The sequence below is a fragment of the Topomyia yanbarensis genome, chromosome 3 (genome assembly GCF_030247195.1).
Source record: "Topomyia yanbarensis strain Yona2022 chromosome 3, ASM3024719v1, whole genome shotgun sequence".
Classification (NCBI taxonomy): domain Eukaryota; kingdom Metazoa; phylum Arthropoda; class Insecta; order Diptera; family Culicidae; genus Topomyia; species Topomyia yanbarensis.
The window spans coordinates 98,092,161-98,115,347 of NC_080672.1; the positions used below are offsets into that span (position 1 = coordinate 98,092,161).

The window sequence follows — 23,187 nt, forward strand, 5'->3', positions numbered from 1 at the left end:
GTGCCTGTTGATGAAGTTTTGTTGCCCTTTTGGAAATGGGACACCCCGAGGCTTGTAACCGAAAAAGTTGTAGAAGATATTATAATGTATTACGTTGATATAATGTTTCTTTCATTAATGCCAGAGAAAGAGAGTGTAAATTAATCTGCATAAAAAATTTCGAAACTCGTAGATTGTGTCATGAGATGTATGGTTTTTTTTTTGCTTCCAGACATTCTTTTCAATGTAGCACGATTCACATTAAGAGGACATTGAACAAAATAACTGTTTGGGAATTTTGAGAAGATACGGCATGTAACCTTCAAACCGGTTCTCATACCTTTTGTAGTTACATATTTTAAATTTTAATTTGCGGTTTACCGATCTTGGTTTGTTTTACGAACCAATAATAATATTCTGAGTGGGTTTTGTGAAAAAGTTCTCGTGAATATATCAGGACCATTGGCAAATCATGATTGATATGAAGCTTAAATGGTTCCATATACAATATTCTGAAGTGGGGTGGGCGTAGCGTATTGGTAAATCGATTGCCTTGTACGCAGCGCATCTGGGTTCGAGTCCCGACCCCGCACATAGGGTTAGAAATTTTTCATAAGAGATTTTTCCAACCCGAAGAGGCGAATGACCTTAAGGTTAAAACTTCTATAATCGAAATAAAAAAAAAATATTCTGAAGTATGTGAAATAATTCGTGTGATGATACGAAGACTATGCACAACATTGTAATAATTATATAATAAAATTTGATTAGATTGATATTTTTTTGATTTTGTGAATTATTTCACGATCACTACCAACATACTTTAAATCAGCAATAAGTTCACGGAGAAAATTCGATCCAAATATTCCGAATTTTGCGCAAAAGTTAACGGGAAGATAAACAGAGTTGGTTAAACTATGAACTCGATCAAGGAACTGAACATTAACCAGAATCTTTCAAATTTGTGAACTGATTCATGCATGCCGAATAGATTGTTATTATTTTACCAAAAACCTACAAGTAAGTCACAAAGTAAAATTCAATTTGAGTTTGGAGTATTAGTTCATATGGTCAGAGCCAACGAGGGGTGGCGGGAGTCATTAGGGGCAACGGCTCCGGATGTTTTCGTTTTTTGGAGCTAGCGTCAATCCGGTGCTAGCTTAATCCTGTCACTAAGCCAGTGTCGGATTCTGATAAGAAGCATTCGAAAATTCCATAACTAATTTAGTTATAGGTTTTGTGCTCTTCAGGTGTAAATATGGTTTTTAACTATTTTGAGAAAAAATAGTTTTTGCCTAAATTTTCCTCCACTAAGGAGGAAAATTGGAGGAAATTCTAGCCACTTCAGTTTCATAACAGCAATATTTTTTTTTATTTCGATTATAGAGGTTTTAACATTAAAGTCATTCGCCGCTTTGGGTTAGAAAAATATCATATGAAAAATTTCTAACCCTATGTGCGGGGTCGGGACTCGAACCCAGGTGCGCTGCGTACAAGGCAATCGATTTACCACCTACGCTACGCCCACCCCAATAGCAATATTGTGAGCCACCTTGTCGGATGTTTTCGTGCATTCAAAATATATTGCATCCGTTTTTCGACAGCTGGAACTAGAAAATATGTGTATGTCGTCAAATTCGATGAATTTGTTTTTCGAGATAACATCAAATTTCGATGTTTTATGCATTTAGCATCAAAAGTAATGTTTCTTTTTAATTTTAATAAGTTTTGCATAATTTTGATTTCGTGGTGGTAGGTACCACTTTATATGGTCATTTCCTGTGTGACCGTATTCTATAAGCCGTAACTCCGGAACCAGAAACCCGATTTAAATGAAATCCAATAGCAGCCTATGACGATGTTAGAGATTTCATTTAAGCCTAATGTTGTTCAAATCGGCGCAGTCATCTCTGATAAAAATGAGTGACATTATTTGATACGTGCACACATACGCACACACACATACATATTGTCCGATCTCGACGAACTGAATCGAATAGTGTATAACGCAAGGCCCAGCGGGCCGGGATTAAGGTGTCCATTCTCACAGTGATTGCATAACCTTATGGTATGAGAAAAGCAAAAACGATTTAATCTCCCTAGCAGTGCGATGAAACATTTCTTAAACATATCACATTCGACTCATTCATTAGTTTGCAGAACTCATGCCAAGTAGGCACCCTACTGGAGATGGAATGAATACAGTCCTGCAAGAATAAAACCTCCAATAAACTGAAAGAATTATAGAAAATTAATAAAGCAAATGAAATTAAAATAATATTAAAGCAAAAGAATGAAAAAATATAACGTTTATAAAATAATAAGAATGAATGATATAAACCAAATTTATCAAATAAATAGATAAAGTTCTTACTAAATGCAAAATTAAATAATATTAAAAACATGTGGAAAAATAATTTTCACTCTAACAAATTGGAAGAAATGAACAAAAGGAATGACTGAACGGAATTAATAAAATAATAAAATAAAGAAACTGAATAAAACGTATGAACTGGAAAAAATAAAATCAATAAAATGGATGAAGCGAATAAAGTAAGAAAAATAAATGAAATGAATAAAATGAACAAAACAAAGCAAACAAATAAAATAAATAAAATATTCAAAATAAATTTTATGAATAAAAAAAAGAAAAATTGACCAGAATTTAAAGATTATTTTAATCATTAAATATTAAAGATATTCCAAGTATTATAAATATAATACAATAAATTAAATTGTGTCAATTTAATAATTTGGTTGAAAAAATTGATAGAATGAAGAAACTCAATAAAATGTATGAACAGGACAGAAATGTATAAAATCCATAAAATAAAAACAGTGCATGCAATAAGTTAAATGAATGATATGAATAAAATGCATGAAATAAATAAACTGAATAGAATGAACCCAAAGATTAAAACAACTAAAATAAATACAATGAACTGAAGCGAACAAAATGAATAAAAGAATGCCGAATGAAATTAATACTTAAAAGGAAATTACCATATTTTTAAAAATAACATACAAAATGAATAAAATAATACAAAAATAATCAAATCCATTGAATGAATAAACTGAAAAAATGATATATAGAATGAAATTTAAAACTAGGGGTAGGTAATATCCAGTAAATTACCAAGATGTTGACGAAGGACAACTATTTTGTGTGAAAGTTTTATGTATAACCTTAAAAAATCACGACTTATACATGCTACTTTCACTGGTAATGCGCCAAACTTAATTTTCGAATAACTGAACCAGTCAACATTCCTTCAAATTGTTTTACTGAATTGATTACCGAAAGGGATACTATTCAAATCGCCTGGGAAAATTTAATGAACCCTATGGATCTTTAATGTGTAAATTTAGCCGGTTGAAAGAGATTCAAGCAGAATTTTAATAATATGATACTCCCACGAAGAGTGCTACGTCAACACCGCAGTTATGTCCCTGATATTACTTATCCCTAGTTTTTAATGCATGTTACATTCAAAATTTAATAGAGAGACGAAGACTTTAAAAAACATACGTGGGATATCTCTTTTTAAAACTTTTATTTTTATAAATATTACCCAGTTAAGTTAAATATTTTTCTGAGATACCCAAAGATTTCCTTAATTATAGTGTAAATAAACGCTCAGAATTTAATTGACTTAAATTGGAGTAGATGAAGTTTTCGATTTTTAGTCACGTGCCTGCCCATAGTTCAACGTTTCGAATAGAGATTTTGCAATTTTTTCAGGACTGCAAAAAGAACGAGTATGACATAATATTGTTTCAGCGAGTGACTCATTCCTATACTAAAATGCAATTTTTTTATGGAGAAACAGCAGACAAAAAGTAGTTATCTACCCAAACTTTGGACCATAAATACTATACAGTGAAAATCCATTTTTATCACCCGTTTGGTGAATTTGAGGGTGATAAAACGGGGACATTGATAAATTCGGGACATATATTTTTCTCGCTCTTTAAGAAACCGAAGCCCTTAAAATATTCTTCTTTAATCCTTTATAGCCTCATAACCCTTTCTGATCATTTAGTTTAAATTTGCAATGCAAAATTAAAAAAAAAAACAATAAAATTTTTATTTTTGCATATTTCAGATCTCTAAGATAAGAAAAATATGCTCAAGAAAGGATTTACTCAAATTCAACTTGGTTCGACTGCTAGAGCTCATCAAACTACCAACTATCCATTTTCATATGAGGCTGATAAAATATTGTCAAAATGCCGATAAAATCGGGGGTAGACGAAATCGAGGGCTGGTAAAATCGGGTCTTCACTGTATCAGATTAGCAGAAGATCTTTTGGCATAACTTAGCAATGGATAGAGTCGTGACCGTTGCCACGAATACGAAGAGAGAGAGAGAGAGAGAGAGAGAGAGAGAGAGAGAGAGAGAGAGAGAGAGAGAGAGAGAGAGAGAGAGAGAGAGAGAGAGAGAGAGAGAGAGAGAGATAATGGAGGGAGGGGAGGACCTATGAGAAATGCTAAGTGATGGTTAGTGCCATCAAATCATTTTTATAGGTCATGTAAAATTTTGATTCGTTACATTCATACTATAAATAGCGCAGGTGATGATTTTTGCGCCATGGCCAGTATAGCCTAAATCTGGCAAAAGAAGTTAATTTATCACTGGAAATTTGAGATTCGAAAATACAGTTTCTCTCAGTGATATTTCGAGTAGAAGCTGAAATTGAATTATATGAGAAACCTATTATCTCACTACTAGGTGGATTACTTGGTGGTCTGTGTACTCATATACCATGCAACATCTACCTTACGGCTGAACTTGACGCTTTATTCAGGAGGTAAATATACGAAATCTGAAAAAAAATTCCATTTGAATTGCACTTACACATTTCATCTTTGAAATGTAAATACTTAATAATTTTTGAGAAATAATTTATTCATTATTGAGTAAATTATTGTGTATTTGCGTGGAAGCGTTAAGCTAATTTTGATATCATTTATAGGTGCCCATATATCTAGGTTTTAAATGTAATAATAGCACTTCCATATCCCTCCCCAAGGTTGAGAGGTTTGACGGTATTGCAAACATCATCAGGCATATTGCGTGCATCAGCGCTAAAGAACAACTGCTTTAAGATGGTTATTGCATTACGCCTCGATAGTGGTGCATCGAGGAGACCGAGAGGGTTTATGCGTCTTTTTTATGTTCTATGTTTCTTCATACTCTGCACCTGCGCATACAAACGCTCGACTACTGCTCTGTGCGCGGTGATGTGGCCGACTGCTGGGTCAACGTGCATTGACTTTTGCTGTGTGCCGTGTTTGCAAATATTGTTCCACAATTTGATGGCGGTATTCGTGGACGGGGCTCACAGTGGGAGTCATTGTGTGTCCATTTATCGGTCGAATTCTTCATCGTGCATATACTAATTAAATCAATTTAATAATTGAATTAATTTAATAAATACATAAGTAGAAACCTATTAGTTGTCGCTTTGTAATAATAGTAGTTTTTCATACTAGTATACAATTGTTATGTGCTAGTCGTATGTCTATCTACGTATGTGTTCGTCTGAGTATTTGTGGCATTTGGGTCAGGGAATGGATGCAGACCTGGCGTATATGATAGAATAGTGGCTAATACTACTGGATATCAATTTGTGCATTTGGTTCTATTTTTTCGGGAAAGTCGGATTGGATAAATTAGGGTACGATGAATTTACCGACGCATGCGAGTCATTCATTCCCGGCCAGCGTAGCATGATGAAAGTCTAACAGCATGCCATTATCGTTAATGGTAAATACGCAACATTTGCTGCATTTAGACGAGTTTGATTGCATGTTACATGTGTTTTTCTATTCTAATTCATTAGTCTGTATTTTTGCAGATCTATTATTGATGTATACCAAAATAGTATCAATCAATTTATACACTTCTAATCAAGTTCTTTATATCTTTTTTTTTCTTTATTCGGCATGTTATGATTCCTCTTATTAGTATATCTCTACTATACGCCATCTATCCTCATATAGGTACAAACGCTCGGGGTCTTCGCTATAACACAAACCTGGCCACAAACGCGACCATGAAATTGCAATAATCCACACATACTTACGCCCACTATTTCGCCTACATGAAGAAACCCCGGTAGTTATGTAAACGTAGCATCTTTAAACTTCCAAACGCGGTCTCAAACATTAACCCACCACTCGCGCGATCATGAAACGGTCACGTCTGGAAGTCTTACCTCGATCCTAGCAGTCTGGAGTAATGCCTTCAGTTGAACCGATCAAAAAAGTGACGCCATCTGTACCATACACTAAAAATTAAGCATCAGACTCACGGTTCGCGCGCTATCGAACAAGAATACACACTACATCATTATAAAATCGAAATCATGCACGCGAAGTCACATACACGTGACAAACACGTTAATATTCAAATGCTTGAGCCCTTCGCAACCATGCACGGTACCTGCACCCGCGATCTTGTAAACATGATAACATCCCGGTAATAAAGTGAATGTCTCAGATCCTATAAATTTTCAAACGCGGTCTCAAGCGTGAACCTGAAAATGGTGGGGTCAAGAAACACGAAAAGCCTTTTTCATAAAGATAGGTGCTTCCCTCGCAGTGCTAGAAGCTGCTCAATTTTTAGCTTCAAATGCTCAATACAATTATCCTAGAATATTGACAATAGTCCACTTGCGTGGAAAACGTAGCCAAAGGCACTCTAAATTGATATGTTTTATCAGTTTTCAATAATATTGCAACATAACGAAGATATATGAAAAATTCATTTTTCGTCGTCAGCTTAAACTATCCCTGGCAGCACTGATCCATTGGAATCCAATCAGACTAACTGCAATAACTTTAGTTCTTGGGCTAATCCTTGTAACTGTTAGTACTCAAATGAAAGGCAATAGTCCCATTAATTAGCCTTACCTGTTTTTGTGAGCAAATCTTGTCCCAATCAAAAGTTATAGCTATTTAAAAACGTTGTTGTGCACAAACAACATGGGCATGAATGGGTTAATAACACCCCGGTAATAAGGAGAACGTTTTAGCACTTACGAAGATTCAAACGCTATCTCGAACGCGAACCTACAAACGTCCGTTTTCGCGCGCTCATGAATCGGTCACGCCCGGAAACCACTACTCTCTGGCCTAATAAGTTACGTCCATACATTCAGTAGGACCAATCAAAAAATAAAACTCATATCCACTAGACTACACGTTCCATGGCGACATCACCGGGAACTCTAGTGATATGGTAGATCTCACTCTCTTTTATCATCTTAGCCGTACACCAAAAATAAAGTATTAGATTCACGGTCCGCGCGCGATTATCCAAGAACACATGCGAATATGCGAAAGGCACACGGTTATAAAATAGAATTTATACACGCGAAGTTACATACATGTTAGCACACGTGACATACAAACGCACACGCGATCGAAGTTCGATCATCGAACACGTTAACGTACAAATGCTCGAGCTCATCGCGATGATACACGCGATCGCGAGTCCCTGCGCCCGCACATACCTGAACCGTACAATGAATATCACATTCAGAATCACGACCCGCTACCATTGGGCTAAAGCAGTGTTTTAGTGGGCGACATTGCCTGTCTCGTCTGCAAATTGTAGTATGTGATTCTAACAGGGAGCCCTTCCGAGAACCAAGCTCTACAGTAGGAAAACTCTCGAAAAAAAATAATAGCACATCCATATCAAGTATAGGGCTCTTGTAATACAGTTCCCCATCTGACATCAACCACAGTTAAAACATCCAAGTATAGGTAAGACATCAGGGATATTTTCTGAGGAATCATTTCAGCAACTGAAAAGATAACGCTCATACGACATTACTTTCCCGCGAAATCATTGATGCACACCGAACCGAGTATCTTACGACCTGCAAATGACTTTTTCAAACATTCTGAGTATTTCAAGTTTGGACTGGCAATTTGTTACTCTGATGTGATTATGCTAACTTGTAACTTTTGTTTTTGTATGTTTGCTTGTTTTTCAACTGATAGAAAAAACTCCGGTTCCGAATTAGATTTCCCTGCCAAAACCCGCCATTGAACGTGAATATTTTTCCCCATCGAAAACATTCATTCAAATGAAAGATCCTCAAGTTTGCCACCATGTTGGTGTTACAGCCGAAAGGCATTCAAATGCAGAAACGGTCGAGTGTTATCACATTTGTTGTGTAGAAGCAACATTAACCCTCTAAAGCCCACGTCCCATGACTCTCCTCGAAGCATCTGGTTGAAGCCAATTGATATGTTATGGGACAGGAGCTAGAGTGATGCCAAGCGACGAGATTCAATGCCGTAATTTTGCAAAATTAATAACAATAAGTTTTGTTTGTGTATTCGCTTACTGTTCTTGGCAGCATTTGTTTTGTTTGGGATTATTTGCATAGGCGAAAATACTCTGCGACAGAGGGTTAGTGGAGCCTAGTCGGGAAATAGTATCATTAAATTCGAACTGTGTCTGACTTTGATTGATGATACATTTGATTCCTTTTTTCGGCAAACAGAAACATTGAATCGGATCGGAGCGATTTGCCTGCTGTTGCGCCAGTAGCATTGGGTATGCTTAGTGATGTGGGTAGAATGGGTTTATGTTTACCCTCGTTAGGAAAAAAAAGGAGTCTCAACTCTACAGGTCAACGCGTTCTGTAGTCTTCAAGTTGTGCTAATCCTCTTAGGGAAATTATGATAGAATATTTCTGATTTCATGAATGATTAGAATTAGAATTAGTTGTTACATAATTAGAAATTTAACATTATGTATTGTTTTCATTAAATGTGGATTCAGTTATGCTTACAACACCAACCCCGAGTTTAACGATTTTACAACGAGAATACGAATCTACGTGAGTATCTCTATTAGGGTGTCCCAAAATGACATCATGTTAAAAAAGTCATCGGGCTCACTTCTTAAATGAAAGGTTAGGGTATTAGGACCACTTTCTTCTTCGGAGTGAGTTTGCTAAAACGCTTCCTACTGGTGGCGACTTTTGATTTTTTGAAAAATGGGCCGATTTTGGATAAAATTTCAAATTTATGCCTGTTGAAGTGGTCCTGAACTGTCTTAGATATTTTTTCAGTATTTTTTATTTTTTTGGAGATCCAAACGGAGAAGTTTGGTTAGTTAGTTTGTACAAATTTTGAATTATAAGAGCGGCAGGGCCATTAAAACTTAGTAAAAAGTGAAATTTGTGGTGCTTTTCAGTATTTTTTCTTCAAAACTGGGTATCTATAAAATTTTAAAAGTACAGAGAACACTATATAGTTGAGCCGAATTCAGGGGCGTAATTTTGCTGAAGAAAGTGTATAGCTACAGCCAATGGGGTATAAGTTATTTACGTTTTTGTTAAATAACCTTTTGACATTTTATGATATTCATAAAAAATAACACTGTTCTACAAAATAAAACAACTTAAGTGGGCTTAGTCTGCATATTATTTTTCGGAAAATAGAAGGAAAATGATGAAAAATGGCGTTTTTCGCTTGTCTCTAGTACATCAGAATCGGTTTTTATGAGCATTTGACGATTTTTTTAAAAAATATTTTTTATATTTATAGCCACCTAGCGGGTTTGAAAATCACTAAAATTAAACAAATATGTCGAGCTAATGGCAAGTTATGGCGTATATTTGAAGGCTGAATTGATTAACGTACTTACATTTTGTATATAAAGTCTTATTTTCATGTTAGGAACTTTGAAGTGGAGAAAAATGCAGAAGAGTGAGGTGAGTGCTGAAAAACTTATATTTACTGTATAGATCACATAATTCCGATATAGTCAAATTTGGGGCAAATACCCTCGAAAAAGTTTTACAACAGAATACAGCGGATCTTCTGACACAATCGTTTTGTTGAAGATGCCTCCTAGAAGTAATTATGGAGAATTAACTCTTCAAAAAATAATTAGAGACTTGGCGTCATTATAGCAAAGTTATTATTTTTATAATTTAAGTTACAAAAAAAATCATCAGATGCTCATTAAACCTCGTCCTGACATACTAAAGACGTACAAAAAACGTCATTTTTCATAATTTTCCTTCTATTTTCCGAAAAACAATGTGTGGTCAAAGCACATTTGAACTGATTTACTTTTTGGAACAGAATTATTTTTGATAAATTGCTAAAAATGTCAAAGGTTATCTAACAAAAACTTAAATAACTCATACCCCATTAGCCATAGCTATACACTTTCTTCAGCAAAATTACGCCCCTGAATTCGGCTCAACTATATAAAATGTTTTCTGTACTTTTAAAATTTTGTAGATACCCAGTTTTGAAGAAAAAATACTGGAAAACACCAAAAATTACACTTTTTACTAAGTTTTAATGGCCCTGCCGCTCTTATAATTCAAAATTTGTACAAACTAACTAACCAATCTTCTCCGTTTGGATCTCCAGAAAAATAAAAAAATACTGAAAAAAATCTAAGATAGTTCAGGACCACTTCAACAGGCATAAATTTGAAATTTTATCCAAAATCGGCCCATTTTTCAAAAAATCAAAAGTCGCCACCAGTAGGAAGCGTTTTAGCAAACTCACTCCGAAGAAGAAAGTGGTCCTAATACCCTAACCTTTCATTTAAGAAGTGAGCCCGATGACTTTTTTAACATGATGTCATTTTGGGACACCCTAATTCTCTATAGATTCAATTGTATCGGATCTTTTTTGTTAACTACTAAATCGTCACGTAGAAGAGTCAGCATAGTATCATGTCGCCGAAACATCGCATGAAGAGTGAACCGTTTGCTTTGTTTGAAGAATTGAAAAGTGAAAGGGTGATGAGCCCATTTACGCCATGTTTCTATTATCACCCTACCCATTTGAAGCCGTTGGTTAGAGCAGTGTCTGCCATCTTTGTTCCACGCATTGAGTCAAATGGGAGCGCAACAATAGGGGCACCCGATTCGAGTTTTCGTTGCGCTCAAACACGAGCATTTCACTGTTTTCAGCGCATTTGTGTTATTATATTGGTTCTTAACAACGAAGCAAAGCTGTTGATGTAATTTTTTTCTCATTCCATTGATTGTAGGCCGAGGAATTAATGAATTAGTGAGGCACCCTGCTTAGTATGGTGAAAATAGGCACTTTACCCTACACTCAGGTTTTTACGCGGTTTTTTTGCGCGGTTTTTTTACGCGGATTTTTCAATAAACGCGGTTTTTGCAAAAATATTTCACTCGTTAAGATCATTCCGAAAACACTCATATTGACTGGGTTATAGTGAATGTTGCTAACCCGAAAGTCGAGCTCTTGGAATTCAAAATGGCGTCAAACATCGACCTTTGTTTCCTTGGATTTTAAAATGGCGTCAAACATAAATTTCTGGCACCTACTCTTCAAGACCATTCCGAAAATACCCATATTGTTGGGGTGCGGGCCATAAGAAGTCTTCCATACCCGTTTCTTCTATCTTTCCGAAATTCTTCTAAGTCTTTTGCATTCAAATATTTTTTGCAAAAACCGTGTTAATTGCGAAATCCGCGCAAAATAAAAACTGCCAAGAGTCTTCTAAGTTATTTGCATTGAAAATGACTTAGAATATTTTTGCAAAAACCGCGTTAATTGCGAAATCCGTGCAAAAAAAAAAATTCCAAAAATCTTTTGCTGAGAGTTTTTTTACGCGGATTTTCGAATTAACGCGATTTTTTACGCCCATTTTCCAATTAACGCGTTTTTTTACGCAGATTTTTCAATTAACGCGATTTTTTACGCGGATTTTTATAATTAACGCGGTTTTTTTTACGCGGTACGTATCTCCCGCGCAAAAAAAAACTGGGGTACATGTATATATAGCCAGGCCAAATGGACAGGCATGCTAAGTGGCATTTAAAGCATCATTAGCAAGTTTGAGTCCGAGACCAAAGTAAGTTAACGGATCATCGTCAAAACTATTTCGTGCCATGCGTGTTGTAATGCTTATCATAGGATTCATGTGTTTAATGAGAGAATCAACTATGTATTTTTCGTTCTATAAAACATGAGCTGATCTTTTCAATTTTTACAAAACGGTGATTGCTGAATTTGCTCGGTTTATTCGTAGCTACAGTTCAAAGAAGTTGTAGCGACATTGATAAAGTGTCCGGTCATTAGACCGAAGGTCACTAGGCAAAGGGTTATTCGGCGGAATGAACAGGAGGCCAAACTGCAATAGGCACATGATGACAATTCTGAGAGTTACATAGATCGTATCACTTATCAAGGTGAATACAGATTTGTGTAACTCTTTGCCCCATCCTACTAACAAAAATTCCTTCCCGTGGTAAGTTTGGAGATGTAGAGGTATACACGGTCTCCCAAAAACGTTTGATACACTAACATTCCTTTCCTTCCCCGATGACTGTAAAGACTTGGCCGGCGCCGTTATTAGCATTTCAAAGTATAGAACTCTCGAACCGTGCACATTGAGAATTCCGAGGCCCCATTATTTGATTCTCTATGCTATTTCGCTTGTTCTGGTCAATCATGAAGTAGAAACTACAAATTTTACAGTCATCATACTCATGCACATGCTCACGCTATTTTTAATATATCAAATATTTAAAATCTTTCAAAATGTTGTCGTTTTTAAGATATTTTACTTTTTGTTTCTATAAAAAGAATTAATTCGTAAGATGATGCATTTTTCATCAGCTACGTTTCTAAATAAACTAGAAATTTTCTACAAATTAGTTAATTTGCATGAGAGGTTAATTATATACTGAAGAAAAATAAAATACGAAAAATTACCCAGCGCAAATTGAATTTTACCCCTTAACAAACATCACTATCACAGAACAAAAAAATCGAACGTCTGAACGGAAGCTGTTCATTGATTATATTATTCTGTGTATAATAACCAGCCTAGCTAATCAGAAGGTCAGCAGGGCGTTACTTCAGTGTTTCGTTCTGTGAAAGTTTCAATGGCGCGAATCGCACGCAACGATGAACACGGAAATACCTTCAGCATAGAACTGACGGTTTTTCTCCAGCTAGGTGAAACTTATTGAAAGAAAACTCGACGGTTTCACTGAGAAAGTTCTTCATTTTCCAAGTTGTAATCACACACGTTCGATCGATAGCCCCATGAACTAAGTTCGCAATTTTCTTAGAAGTTCAAAGTCGAATCATCGAATCAATTACCTACATCGATTTGCAACTGGATGTCAGTTATCCGCACTTACCTGTTGCATGTTGAATCCGCTCATCGGTTCCACCGTTGGACATTCGCCCGTCTTGTATGTGTGTCCATGTGAGTAGGCGACCAAACCGCACAGAACAGCGCCAAGCGCCAACACAGCAGGAAACTTTGTCATCGTTCCAGATCGGCTTTTGTAACTTTGACACTCTTTCTCCCTCTCTATCTTCACAGATCGAACTCTACACACCTGGAATGAATAGGTTCCTAAACTTTTTGCTTACTCAAGATTTCCGGTTATAAAAACTTTTTCCGCTACTTTCTAAACACAGCTTCTTGCTTTCATGCGAAAGAAAAACAATCTTTATTCACTTCTTGCAACAAGTTCCCCGTTTCTCCTCAGAAGACTGAAGCGCACGACCGACGGAGACAGCGATCCAATCGAGCTCAACGTAAAAGTTAAATTGAATCACTTCAACCACGCTACCTCGCTTCGCTCGTTCTGTTCGAGAGGTTGCTGGTTCCGCCGAACGTATTGGTACTACTCGTACCGAGAGCGTACGCTTGTTGAATTGTGTGTTTAGAGTAAAGATGAGCTGCATATACTGATAGTGAGCAGACTCATGAGTATTTGTATATATTCTGTTTCTGCCGCTGTTGTTCGATCGATCAAGCAGCTTGGAGAGGTGTAGGGAAAATAAAAAAACGATAAATTTGTCTTCGTTAGTGATCCACTAGGCCGTGCAAATAAATAAACCACGAGTAGGTACTTTACGCATCTATATCACCATTACCCGCAATGAAACTGAATCTTCCCTAACAGAAGGCCTTCTGTTTCTTTATTTTAATGTTTACAGTTACCCATAAGTTGGATTCACTGAACGAGCACACTGATGATTAGATTATGTCCGGATGCTGTTTCTTGTCTTTGCGTTTACTCTTCGCCATCGGTGATAGTTGCGGTAATACAATGTTAAAACTTTTCATCAAATATCAGAAAATATCGTATGTGCTTGTTAAGCTGTTTTTGTTTGTTTTGCAATTATCAATAAATAGTGACCGTCACTGTTACAGAAACTGGGCTACTGTTTGTGATCTTTGTCGATGTAGCTGATGTTGAAGGTCAAACTAGTCAAACTTTTTTTAATTTTTGCGGAAAATAAATAAGTAAAAATATTTTTTTAAATTTGGATTAACATGGTACTTGTATTCGCCCATCTTTACTCCAATCTCTTTTTGGGTTAACTGTCAATTATGCTATCCCATATAGTGGAAACCATTATCACGCAAGATCGTTAGAGTCAAACAAGAAGCTGTTTACATTTCTTGTAAAATTTTTTATCGTTCTATACACACCATCTAATCTCAACTGTGGCCTATTTTTTCTGGAAATAATTTGTTTGTCACCTCCAACACAAAAAATGTATTTTGAATTGCCTTTCTTTTGTTAGGTGAAAAATTTCCCTTTTAAACAAAGCCCTCGAATCTTTCAGTTATTGGAATTAAGTAAGATTTTAGTGGTGAAGTAGTCAAAAGCTAGTGATTAGGTTTTTGCTAATTATTTCAAAATAATGAATTATGAACATAATTATTCCTACTGTCCAAAAGTTGAGTTTGTTCTTCATTAAACTTTTTTTGTCACTCATTTGTTTGTATTTTTATTATTGAACTTTTTTAGTAGTCAACTTGTAAGTTTTTAAAAGAATCTAGCCTGAAAAATGTGCTTTAGATTCGTATTTCTATGGTTGCATTGAAAAGCTAAAAAATCCAACCGAATTTTGTGCAAATGTCTTTTAGACAAGAGACTTTTATTTTTCTTATTAATTTCTTATTCTAATTATTAACAAAATCGTTATTCCGATTGTTCATTTGCTACCCCTCAACATTTTCTATAACATCTCTTTTTATTGCAAAACTTGGTGATATGCGTTATTTCGTTGATTGTAGCTTTTTAAGAAAATAACCAAACCAAATAATACATTTTGCAGCTTTTTCAGATGAACAACCTTAATCATTAAAATAATTATGTTATTTATTTAGATTTAGTATTTAGCATTTTAATACTTTACTACTAAAAGGTAACTTAAACTCATTAAATGAACGATATGAGGAAACCATTTGATGTGCAATTTTCTCATCTTTCTATTGGGTCGAAAAGATTTAAAATACAAATTATAGTTTTTGAGTCAGCGGTATTTAAAAACAAATAAGTCAATTACAGGAAAAGCAACATTGTAGCAATTGATTTTTGATGGCATCATTCTACGATCTTTCCCTCCAAATATGATCCTCTATTGTCCCTCGAGAGATTCTTAACCATGATCCAAACATCATATATGCATATATGTTTGAGAGAAAAGAATATACGATTTTGTCCTAAAATTTCAGATTGGGCAGGTGATTTGAGGATGTGGTGAAACAGTTCTACTCTGATTTGGTCTGATCTAGCGACTTGCTACTACTAGCCGATTTGTGTGGGAAATTAATTTCATGATATTTTACATTTAAAAATAAAACTACATGAGTCACTCGTGTGCACTTTCACACAATGTGTTCCGTTTCGGTAATGTAGTAAGATAAATGAGAAAGTTAAGAAACACTAATAGCAACTACTAATTTAACAAATCCTAAAAGTTATCATTTCATACATGAAAAAACGACAGTCTTGATAATGTTTTTTTTAACAATTCGTTCATTTGACACGGCTCGATGCGTGAGCTTGACGGAGTCGTGGGTCTTCGCACGTAATTTATCTTTGCGAGCGGAGATTCTTTTCCTAGGCGGTGCAGCATTTTCGGTGTCGCCTGACAACGCCTTAGAGTCACGCAGTCTGCTTTTTTGATCATCGCCTTCGTTCGTAATCTCTGCTGTTGTCTTGTTGATCACGGTCAATTGATTTGCTATGCTTTTTCGTTCTGCTGACAATGGTCGTGAAGCTTTTCTCCATGTTGTTTGTCTCTTGTTTGGTGGTACTATTTGTTGCTACAGAAGCACTGGGGGTAGTCGTTTCTGATTAAATATTAATATATGTATTTTCATTTTCATATTTCAGCGACCGAAAATAAAAGCCGCAAGAATAGAACATGCTTCATTAAAAACACAATTCATCCATTTTTTTTTATTTTGACGTATGTACCAATACCTTATTCAAGACTTTTTGCTGGTATCTAACGGGGAAAACAGATCGAAATGGTGAGTTAAAGCAATTATGTGAAAAAATAACCCTAGGGGCAGCATTCGAACCTGCAACCCTTGGGACTCCTGTCTCTGGAGTGATTTTTGCATAATTACTTTCGTTTAACTTATCATTTCGATTTGTTTTCCCCGTTGGATACCACTCAAAAGTTCATAAAACCTGCTTGAAATATATTAGAATGTGAAAATCGGACATAAACTTCAAATGTAAAAATCGGACTGTGGCTCTTCTGTGTAGGAGTCATTTATAAAACCTTTAGTATAAAAACTGCAACAAAATATATCCGGTTCCTACAAAGAAGTTTTCTTTAACCGACTTTTATTCTTGAATATGGCGACAAACTAATTTACCTGCAGATGAAACATAGTGGAATTAAATGGACGAAAATCTTTGAAACATTATGATTTATTTGTTTTCAATCGGTTTTTATACTATTGGATGCCCCATGCCAATTTTTTCGGCTCAGAATTTATGCTGAAGACTCTCCGGTTTTTCGTTTAAAGTTTTTATTTGTACATTTTTAAGTTATTTAAAACGGGTTTTAAGAAGTATATTCTGTCCGCGCGACTTTTCTTTTCGCTTACTCATAGAGTTGAACTGTTTAACCACATCCACAAATTGTCTGCCACATCAGAAATTTCTGTGCAAATTTTGACGCTCTCTTGAACCTGCTCTGGGACAGTAAACTTTGACTTGATACTGAAAAATTCTTGTCCAGGGAGTTGTCAGCTTTGTCGTAAGTTTCGTCATCCATAGCGATGGAATACGATTTGTGAAGCAAATGTGGATAGGGTTTTCTAAGGTAGAGTTTTTGGATAAGGCGCTTTTCTGTTCCTTCCGATTTGGTATCATCTACACCATGTAACCATGTAAACCAGGACATCTTGCATTTATTTTATATCAACATACGGGATTGCCATGATCGTTCGGCCCTTTAACTTCTTAAATATCCATTATTTCTACTGTCATTGTCAATTGATTCACTAAAAACGTTTTAAAGTCTTGTTCAGTTTTCAGTGGCTATCTCAAGTCATCATTCATATGAAGCAAATCCCAAAACAAAATCCTGCCTACGGGCCTACTGTGTGCGCATAAGAGCGAGAATTGGCACGATATAGGGAAACAGTAATTTTCGATCGTGACCTCGAAACCTTGAGTTAAAAAAATAGCGAATAAGGTGAGCTAATAAAAATACCACCCAGGTACCTCCAATTTGAGAGCGGCTTATTGTGGAAGTAAACCCTAAAAATCAAGTCACTTCATCATCGACTTCAAAGTCGCATACGACACGGTGGACCGTGTAGATCTTCCCCGGGAAGTTGACAAGACTGATTAACTCTTACGTCCCCAACCCCCATTCTGTTGAAAATATTAAATTTCAAAATAATGGTTCTCAGCCACGTTCTAACCAAATTTGATGCGTTTTTTTGCAAACGATTACAAAATTTGCCCAGTTTTAGAAACCGTGGAAATTTCTCCGGAGCTGACCGTAATTTCGGATATTTTGTTGGAAGTACTGGGGTTACCTCCCTTTCCGAAAAGTGAAAAATTTTCATAACCGTAATCAAACCAGTCTTGCAACGCATAAAACTTTGATTTTGTAAATCAAACGCATTGACCAACATTCTGAGGGTTTTTGGTCGAATCGGCAACGTCATGGAATATTCCGGGAACTTGGTTCCACCGGCAAAGAGAACAATTTGCGATCGGTTCTAAAACTCGTCTTGTGGGCATGTCTAACTTCATGATTATCCAGGGCAAGTACACTGGAGCTAATTTTGAGAGTTTTTGGTCAAATTGGCCATAACCCGGTATTCCGGGAACCTGGTTCCTCCTGCAAAGAGATTACTTTTCGATCGGTCATAAAACCCGTCTTGCGGGGTGTTAAATTTCATAATTTTGCAAAACAGGTGCAGTGGCGAACATTTTGAGGGTTTTTGGTCGAATTGGATACACACCGGGATATTCCTGGAACCTGGTTCTTCCGGGAAAAGGGTCGCCTTCCGACTGGTTGCAAAACCCGTCTTGCCGCACTTCAAACTTCATGATTTTGCTAAACAAGCACAGTGGAGGATATTTTGAGAGCATTCGGACGAATTGGCCACATTCTGGGGTATTCTGGGAGCCTCCATAGAGATGGAAGAGAAAAGAAGAAAAATAATTTTAATAAAAGAAATGAAAACCCGACGTAGTCGGATATAACAATCGCAAAGATGTCGATTTGGATTCGACTGCTGACTCATTTGTAAAGAACCGAAGCCAGTGGTGGGACGGATCAAATTTAATCAACGAAGATATAACCAATTCACAACTGTCTACTTCGAGGAAATTCTGAGGAAGACAAATACTAATGAATGGCGTTCGATTCCTTCGGATATGTTGATATGATGTCGAAAGCAGGGGCGATTCTAACCCCGGAATGCCGCAGGTTTGGAGTACTGATATTCCGTACTACCAGAACAGGATTGACAAAATCGAGGCTGTTCAAATGCCGTTTATACGACTTCAATTGCCGAACTACGAAAATTATTGTCAGTTAGCACAACTCGAAACTCCCAGCACCCGGAGGGACTGTTATATAAGACTATTCATCTCGGACACACTGACTTCCAGAGTGGATTGCATTGGATTGGATCTACAATTCTCGAAAACATAGATCTTCAAGCCCGCATTCGAGCTTTGCGAAATGACTTTCTTCTGCGACAACCACTCAGGAGAACCTACTGCGGTCGCCAGAGCACTGCAACAGGATTCGACTCCCACTTGCTGAAAAATACGATAAAAGCTATGTTTTCATCTCTCCCTAAATGTCCCTAATCTAAATAAGCACCACTGGAGCCAAGAGTCCTGCTGGTGTATTGAGCATTTTGGGAGACCATAAATCACATACATACAAACGTTGGCTGTTATATATAGATAGATAGATAGATAGATAGATAGATAGATAGATAGATAGATAGATAGATAGATAGATAGATAGATAGATAGATAGATAGATAGATGTGAAATGGTATATTAAATATCCTTTCTCGCTGTCTTTCAAAACAGTTTAATTTTGAAGCACCGCTCATGGTAGCCAATGTTTAACAGTACATATACAGATCAGAGCTTCATCATTTCTATAGACACAGCACGTAACAGTTCCGAGCTTGCTTCGTTCATCAGAGAAACGGAATGCAAAGAATCTTTCTTTCATTGCTCGATCAGCTTATCAGCGCACAATGCGCATGTAGATTCCAAGAACACAATCTGCTTTATTTTCTTACACAACACGTAACAATTCACTGTAATAGGTAAGTGGATGGATGATTCAACACAGAAGAACTACCGCACACGGAATTCAGTTTCTCACTTCGACACGGCACTTGGAACGTTCTGACACCTTCAAAGCTGGTCAACGACTGGTCGCTCGTTAATATGTTATGGTTTTCGCTGCCCTCCAAGACTGGTTCGATTAGTTGTTTACTATCGTGTAGCAAAAAAAAGGTACCCTACCGCGTTTAAAAACACGGAACAACTGACGACGATGAGTCACATATATGGACCGCTTGTTTGTTTATTTTGACGTTTTTACTCCTACTTTATACACCACCGTTCACTTGACCACAAGTCTGGCTGTAGTTCGTCTAGCTTTACTGTTCTATTTAACTTACCGTTATGTTTGAGAAACGACGATATTGATTTTATTTTACCGTACCGGCTAGAACTCGGGACCAGTAAAGTTCTTTGAAATCATTCGCTTAGAAAAGAATCGATTCCTTAGTATGGACCAACGAACTGTTTTTTTTTTTTCAATTTGTTTATTTGATAAGGCACGTATGCGTTAGCTTAAAGGTGCCATTTTTTCATTGTTTTACATTTTGAATTTCTTAAAACTAGGGGGATACACATTTCAATATTATTTTGTTTTATATAATAAAACTAAAAAAAAAAACTACAGCTAACTTATACATATAAAAGAGGGTATAATATAATATTCGTAAGATTTGGGGGACGGGTCATTTGTGTGTTCTTTGTATAGTAATTCACTTTATGATTTTTAGAAGGGAGATTGTAGAAAAAATAATTATTAACTAAGCGGAACATTTTACAAGCTTATTAACTAGAGATAACTAGAAAGAGTGGTTCAAGATTAAGGGGAATTAATTAGGACTATTTTAAAGTAGTGGTACTGTTGCGCATTTCTTAACGAGATTAAATATTGTTCAACTAAAACTAGAAGATAGGGGGGCACATAAATTTTGGGAAGATATTCAAGGGGAGAAGGGGGTGAAGTCATACATCTGTGTATCAGAGACATGGGAGGGTGGGTGGACAAGGCTGAAGGGGGGGGGGGGGGGTGAGATATAAACTTTCAGTTTCCGGCATCAGGAATTAACGGCCAGGATTACAGATTCGAATGGATTGATCAACTAACACTAGAAGATAGGGGGGCACATAAGTTTTGGGAAGATATTCAAGGGGAGAAGGGGGTGAAGACATACATCTGTATATCAGAGACATGGGAGAGAGGGTGGACAAGACTGAACGGGGGGGGGGGATATAAACTTCAGTTTCCGGCATCAGGAATCAACGGCCAGGATTACAGATTCGAACGGATGTATCAAGTATTGGGACGCTGGGCGGTTTTCCTCGAGCCGGCAGGGGTTCCTCCAGACGATTTCGTAGTACGGCTCAGATACGGATCGGGAACACACCGCGCTGCGCGTGTGATGTTGTACTGTAGATCTCGTGTTGTTGGTTCATTCGACAGATGTTTTGTCTCGTCTTGGAGTCGTATCAAACCATCGTTGGGGTACGGTAGGCGGAAGAGGGCACTTCTGGGAATGATAAGAGAAAAGATAGGGGCATTTAAATTTGGATATTGATGGTTTTGAGGAACGTGTATATAAGGGACATGTAGAGAATATCGCGGCTTGCTAGTACATCTCGAACCGGGACATTGGGTGATCTTCCTCGGGCCCGAAGGGAATCGAATAGTTGAGATCTGGCAGAACAGTACTCGGCGCATGCCCAGACAATATGTTCGATTTCGTGATAACCGTTGCAACAAGCGCAGATACCGCTATCCACGAGCCCAATACGCCGGAGATGTGCGTCCAGCGTGTAGTGATTGGACATGAGCCGAGACATCACGCGAATGAAATCCCGACCCACATCCATCCCCCTGAACCAAGGTTTCGTCGATACCTTAGGGATTATCGAATGTAGCCACCTTCCCAGTTCACCATTGCTCCATGATGTTTGCCAACTTTCGAGGGTTCTCTGATGAGTAATACTGAAAAATTCGCTGAAGCTAATTGGTCTTTCATATATGTCACCTTGCAAAGCGCCCGCCTTAGCTAAAGAGTCCGCTTCTTCATTACCTGGAATGGAGCAATGCGAGGGAACCCAAACTAAGGTAATCTTGTACGATCTTGCAGACAAAGCACGGAGGCGCTCCCAGATTTTCCCCAGAAAATATGGAATGTGCTTTCTAGGTTTCATTGAACGGAGAGCCTCGATTGAGCTGAGGCTATCCGAGACAATAAAGTAATGATCGGTGCGCAAAGTATCAATGATCCCAAGGGTATACTGAATAGCAGCAAGCTCTGCGACGTAAACTGAAGCAGGATCATTGAGTTTGAATGAGGCGGTGAGGTTTTGATTGAATATACCGAAGCCAGTGGAGCCGTCGAGGCTTGACCCGTCGGTGTAAAACATCTTGTTGCAGTCGACTTCTCGAAATTTACTATGAAAGATGCTTGGGATCACTTGCGGACGTATGTGATCCGGGATTCCACGAATCTCGTCTTTCATGGATGTGTCGAAGAATACAGTTGAATCAGAAGCATGAAAGAGATTGACACGGTTGGGATAGTATGAAGAAGGATTGATATTTTGTGCCATGTAATCGAAGTACAAGGACATAAATCGGGTTTGAGAATTGAGCTCGACAAGCCTTTCGAAATTTGCAATTACTAACGGGTTCAAGATATCGCATCGGATGAGCAATCGATATGAGAGTTCCCAAAATCGATTTTTCAGCGGAAGGACGCCCGCCAGCACTTCTAAACTCATCGTATGTGTCGAGTGCATGCAACCCAAAGCAATACGCAAACAACAATATTGGATTCGCTCTAGTTTGATGAAATGTATGTTCGCAGCGGAGCGGAAACAGAAACTCCCGTACTCCATCACCGACAATATTGTTGTTTGGTACAGCCTGATCAGGTCTCCTGGGTGGGCACCCCACCATGTTCCGGTTATTGTACGGAGAAAGTTGATCCTTTGCTGGCACTTCTGTTTCAGATACCTAATGTGACATCCCCAGGTTCCTTTAGAGTCGAACCAGACCCCGAGATATTTGAAAGTTGAAACCTGAGCAATAGTTTGACCCATTAATTGAAGCTGTAGTTGTGCTGGTTCACGCTTCCTTGAAAATACGACTAGCTCAGTTTTCTCCGTGGAGAACTCGATACCTAGCTGGAGGGCCCAAGCAGACAAATTGTCCAAGGTATCTTGCAATGGTCCTTGCAGATCGACGGCTTTGGGACCTGTAATAGAGACCACACCGTCATCTGCAAGCTGCCTTAGCGTGCAGGAATTGACAAGACATTCGTCAATGTCATTCACGTAAAAGTTATAGAGAAGGGGGCTTAGACATGAGCCCTGGGGAAGACCCATGTAGCTAATTCGTGATGTCGATAAATCACCATGCGAAAAATGCATATGTTTTTCAGACAGCAAGTTTAGCAAAAAGTTGTTTAGAGTCGGTGAAAGACCATGCTGGTGCAGCTTCTCAGAAAGAATTTTGATAGAAACTGAATCAAAAGCCCCCTTTATATCTAGGAAAACTGATGCCATCTGCTCTTTGCTAGCATAAGCCATTTGAATTTC

At 37.3% G+C, this 23,187-nt stretch overlaps 1 protein-coding gene across 7 annotated transcripts in view; it reads right to left on the reverse strand.

The window, feature by feature from the left end:
* LOC131694214 (apolipoprotein D-like) overlaps nucleotides 1-19,723 on the reverse strand; it is a 43,805-nt gene extending 24,082 nt beyond the window's left edge. Inside the window, exons 1-3 of one of the 7 annotated variants that reach the window (XM_058982727.1) lie at nucleotides 13,600-13,730; nucleotides 13,432-13,451; nucleotides 13,159-13,379 (exon numbers count right to left, since the gene is read on the reverse strand). In XM_058982727.1, coding sequence (XP_058838710.1) covers nucleotides 13,159-13,290 — 132 coding nt within the window. In that variant the 5' untranslated portion in view covers nucleotides 13,291-13,379; nucleotides 13,432-13,451; nucleotides 13,600-13,730. Of the gene's footprint in view, nucleotides 1-13,158; nucleotides 13,731-19,574 lie in introns of those variants that run through there. The other 6 variants (XM_058982725.1, XM_058982722.1, XM_058982726.1 and 3 more) reach the window with 6 other exon arrangements.
* Nucleotides 19,724-23,187: the final 3,464 nt, after the last annotated feature.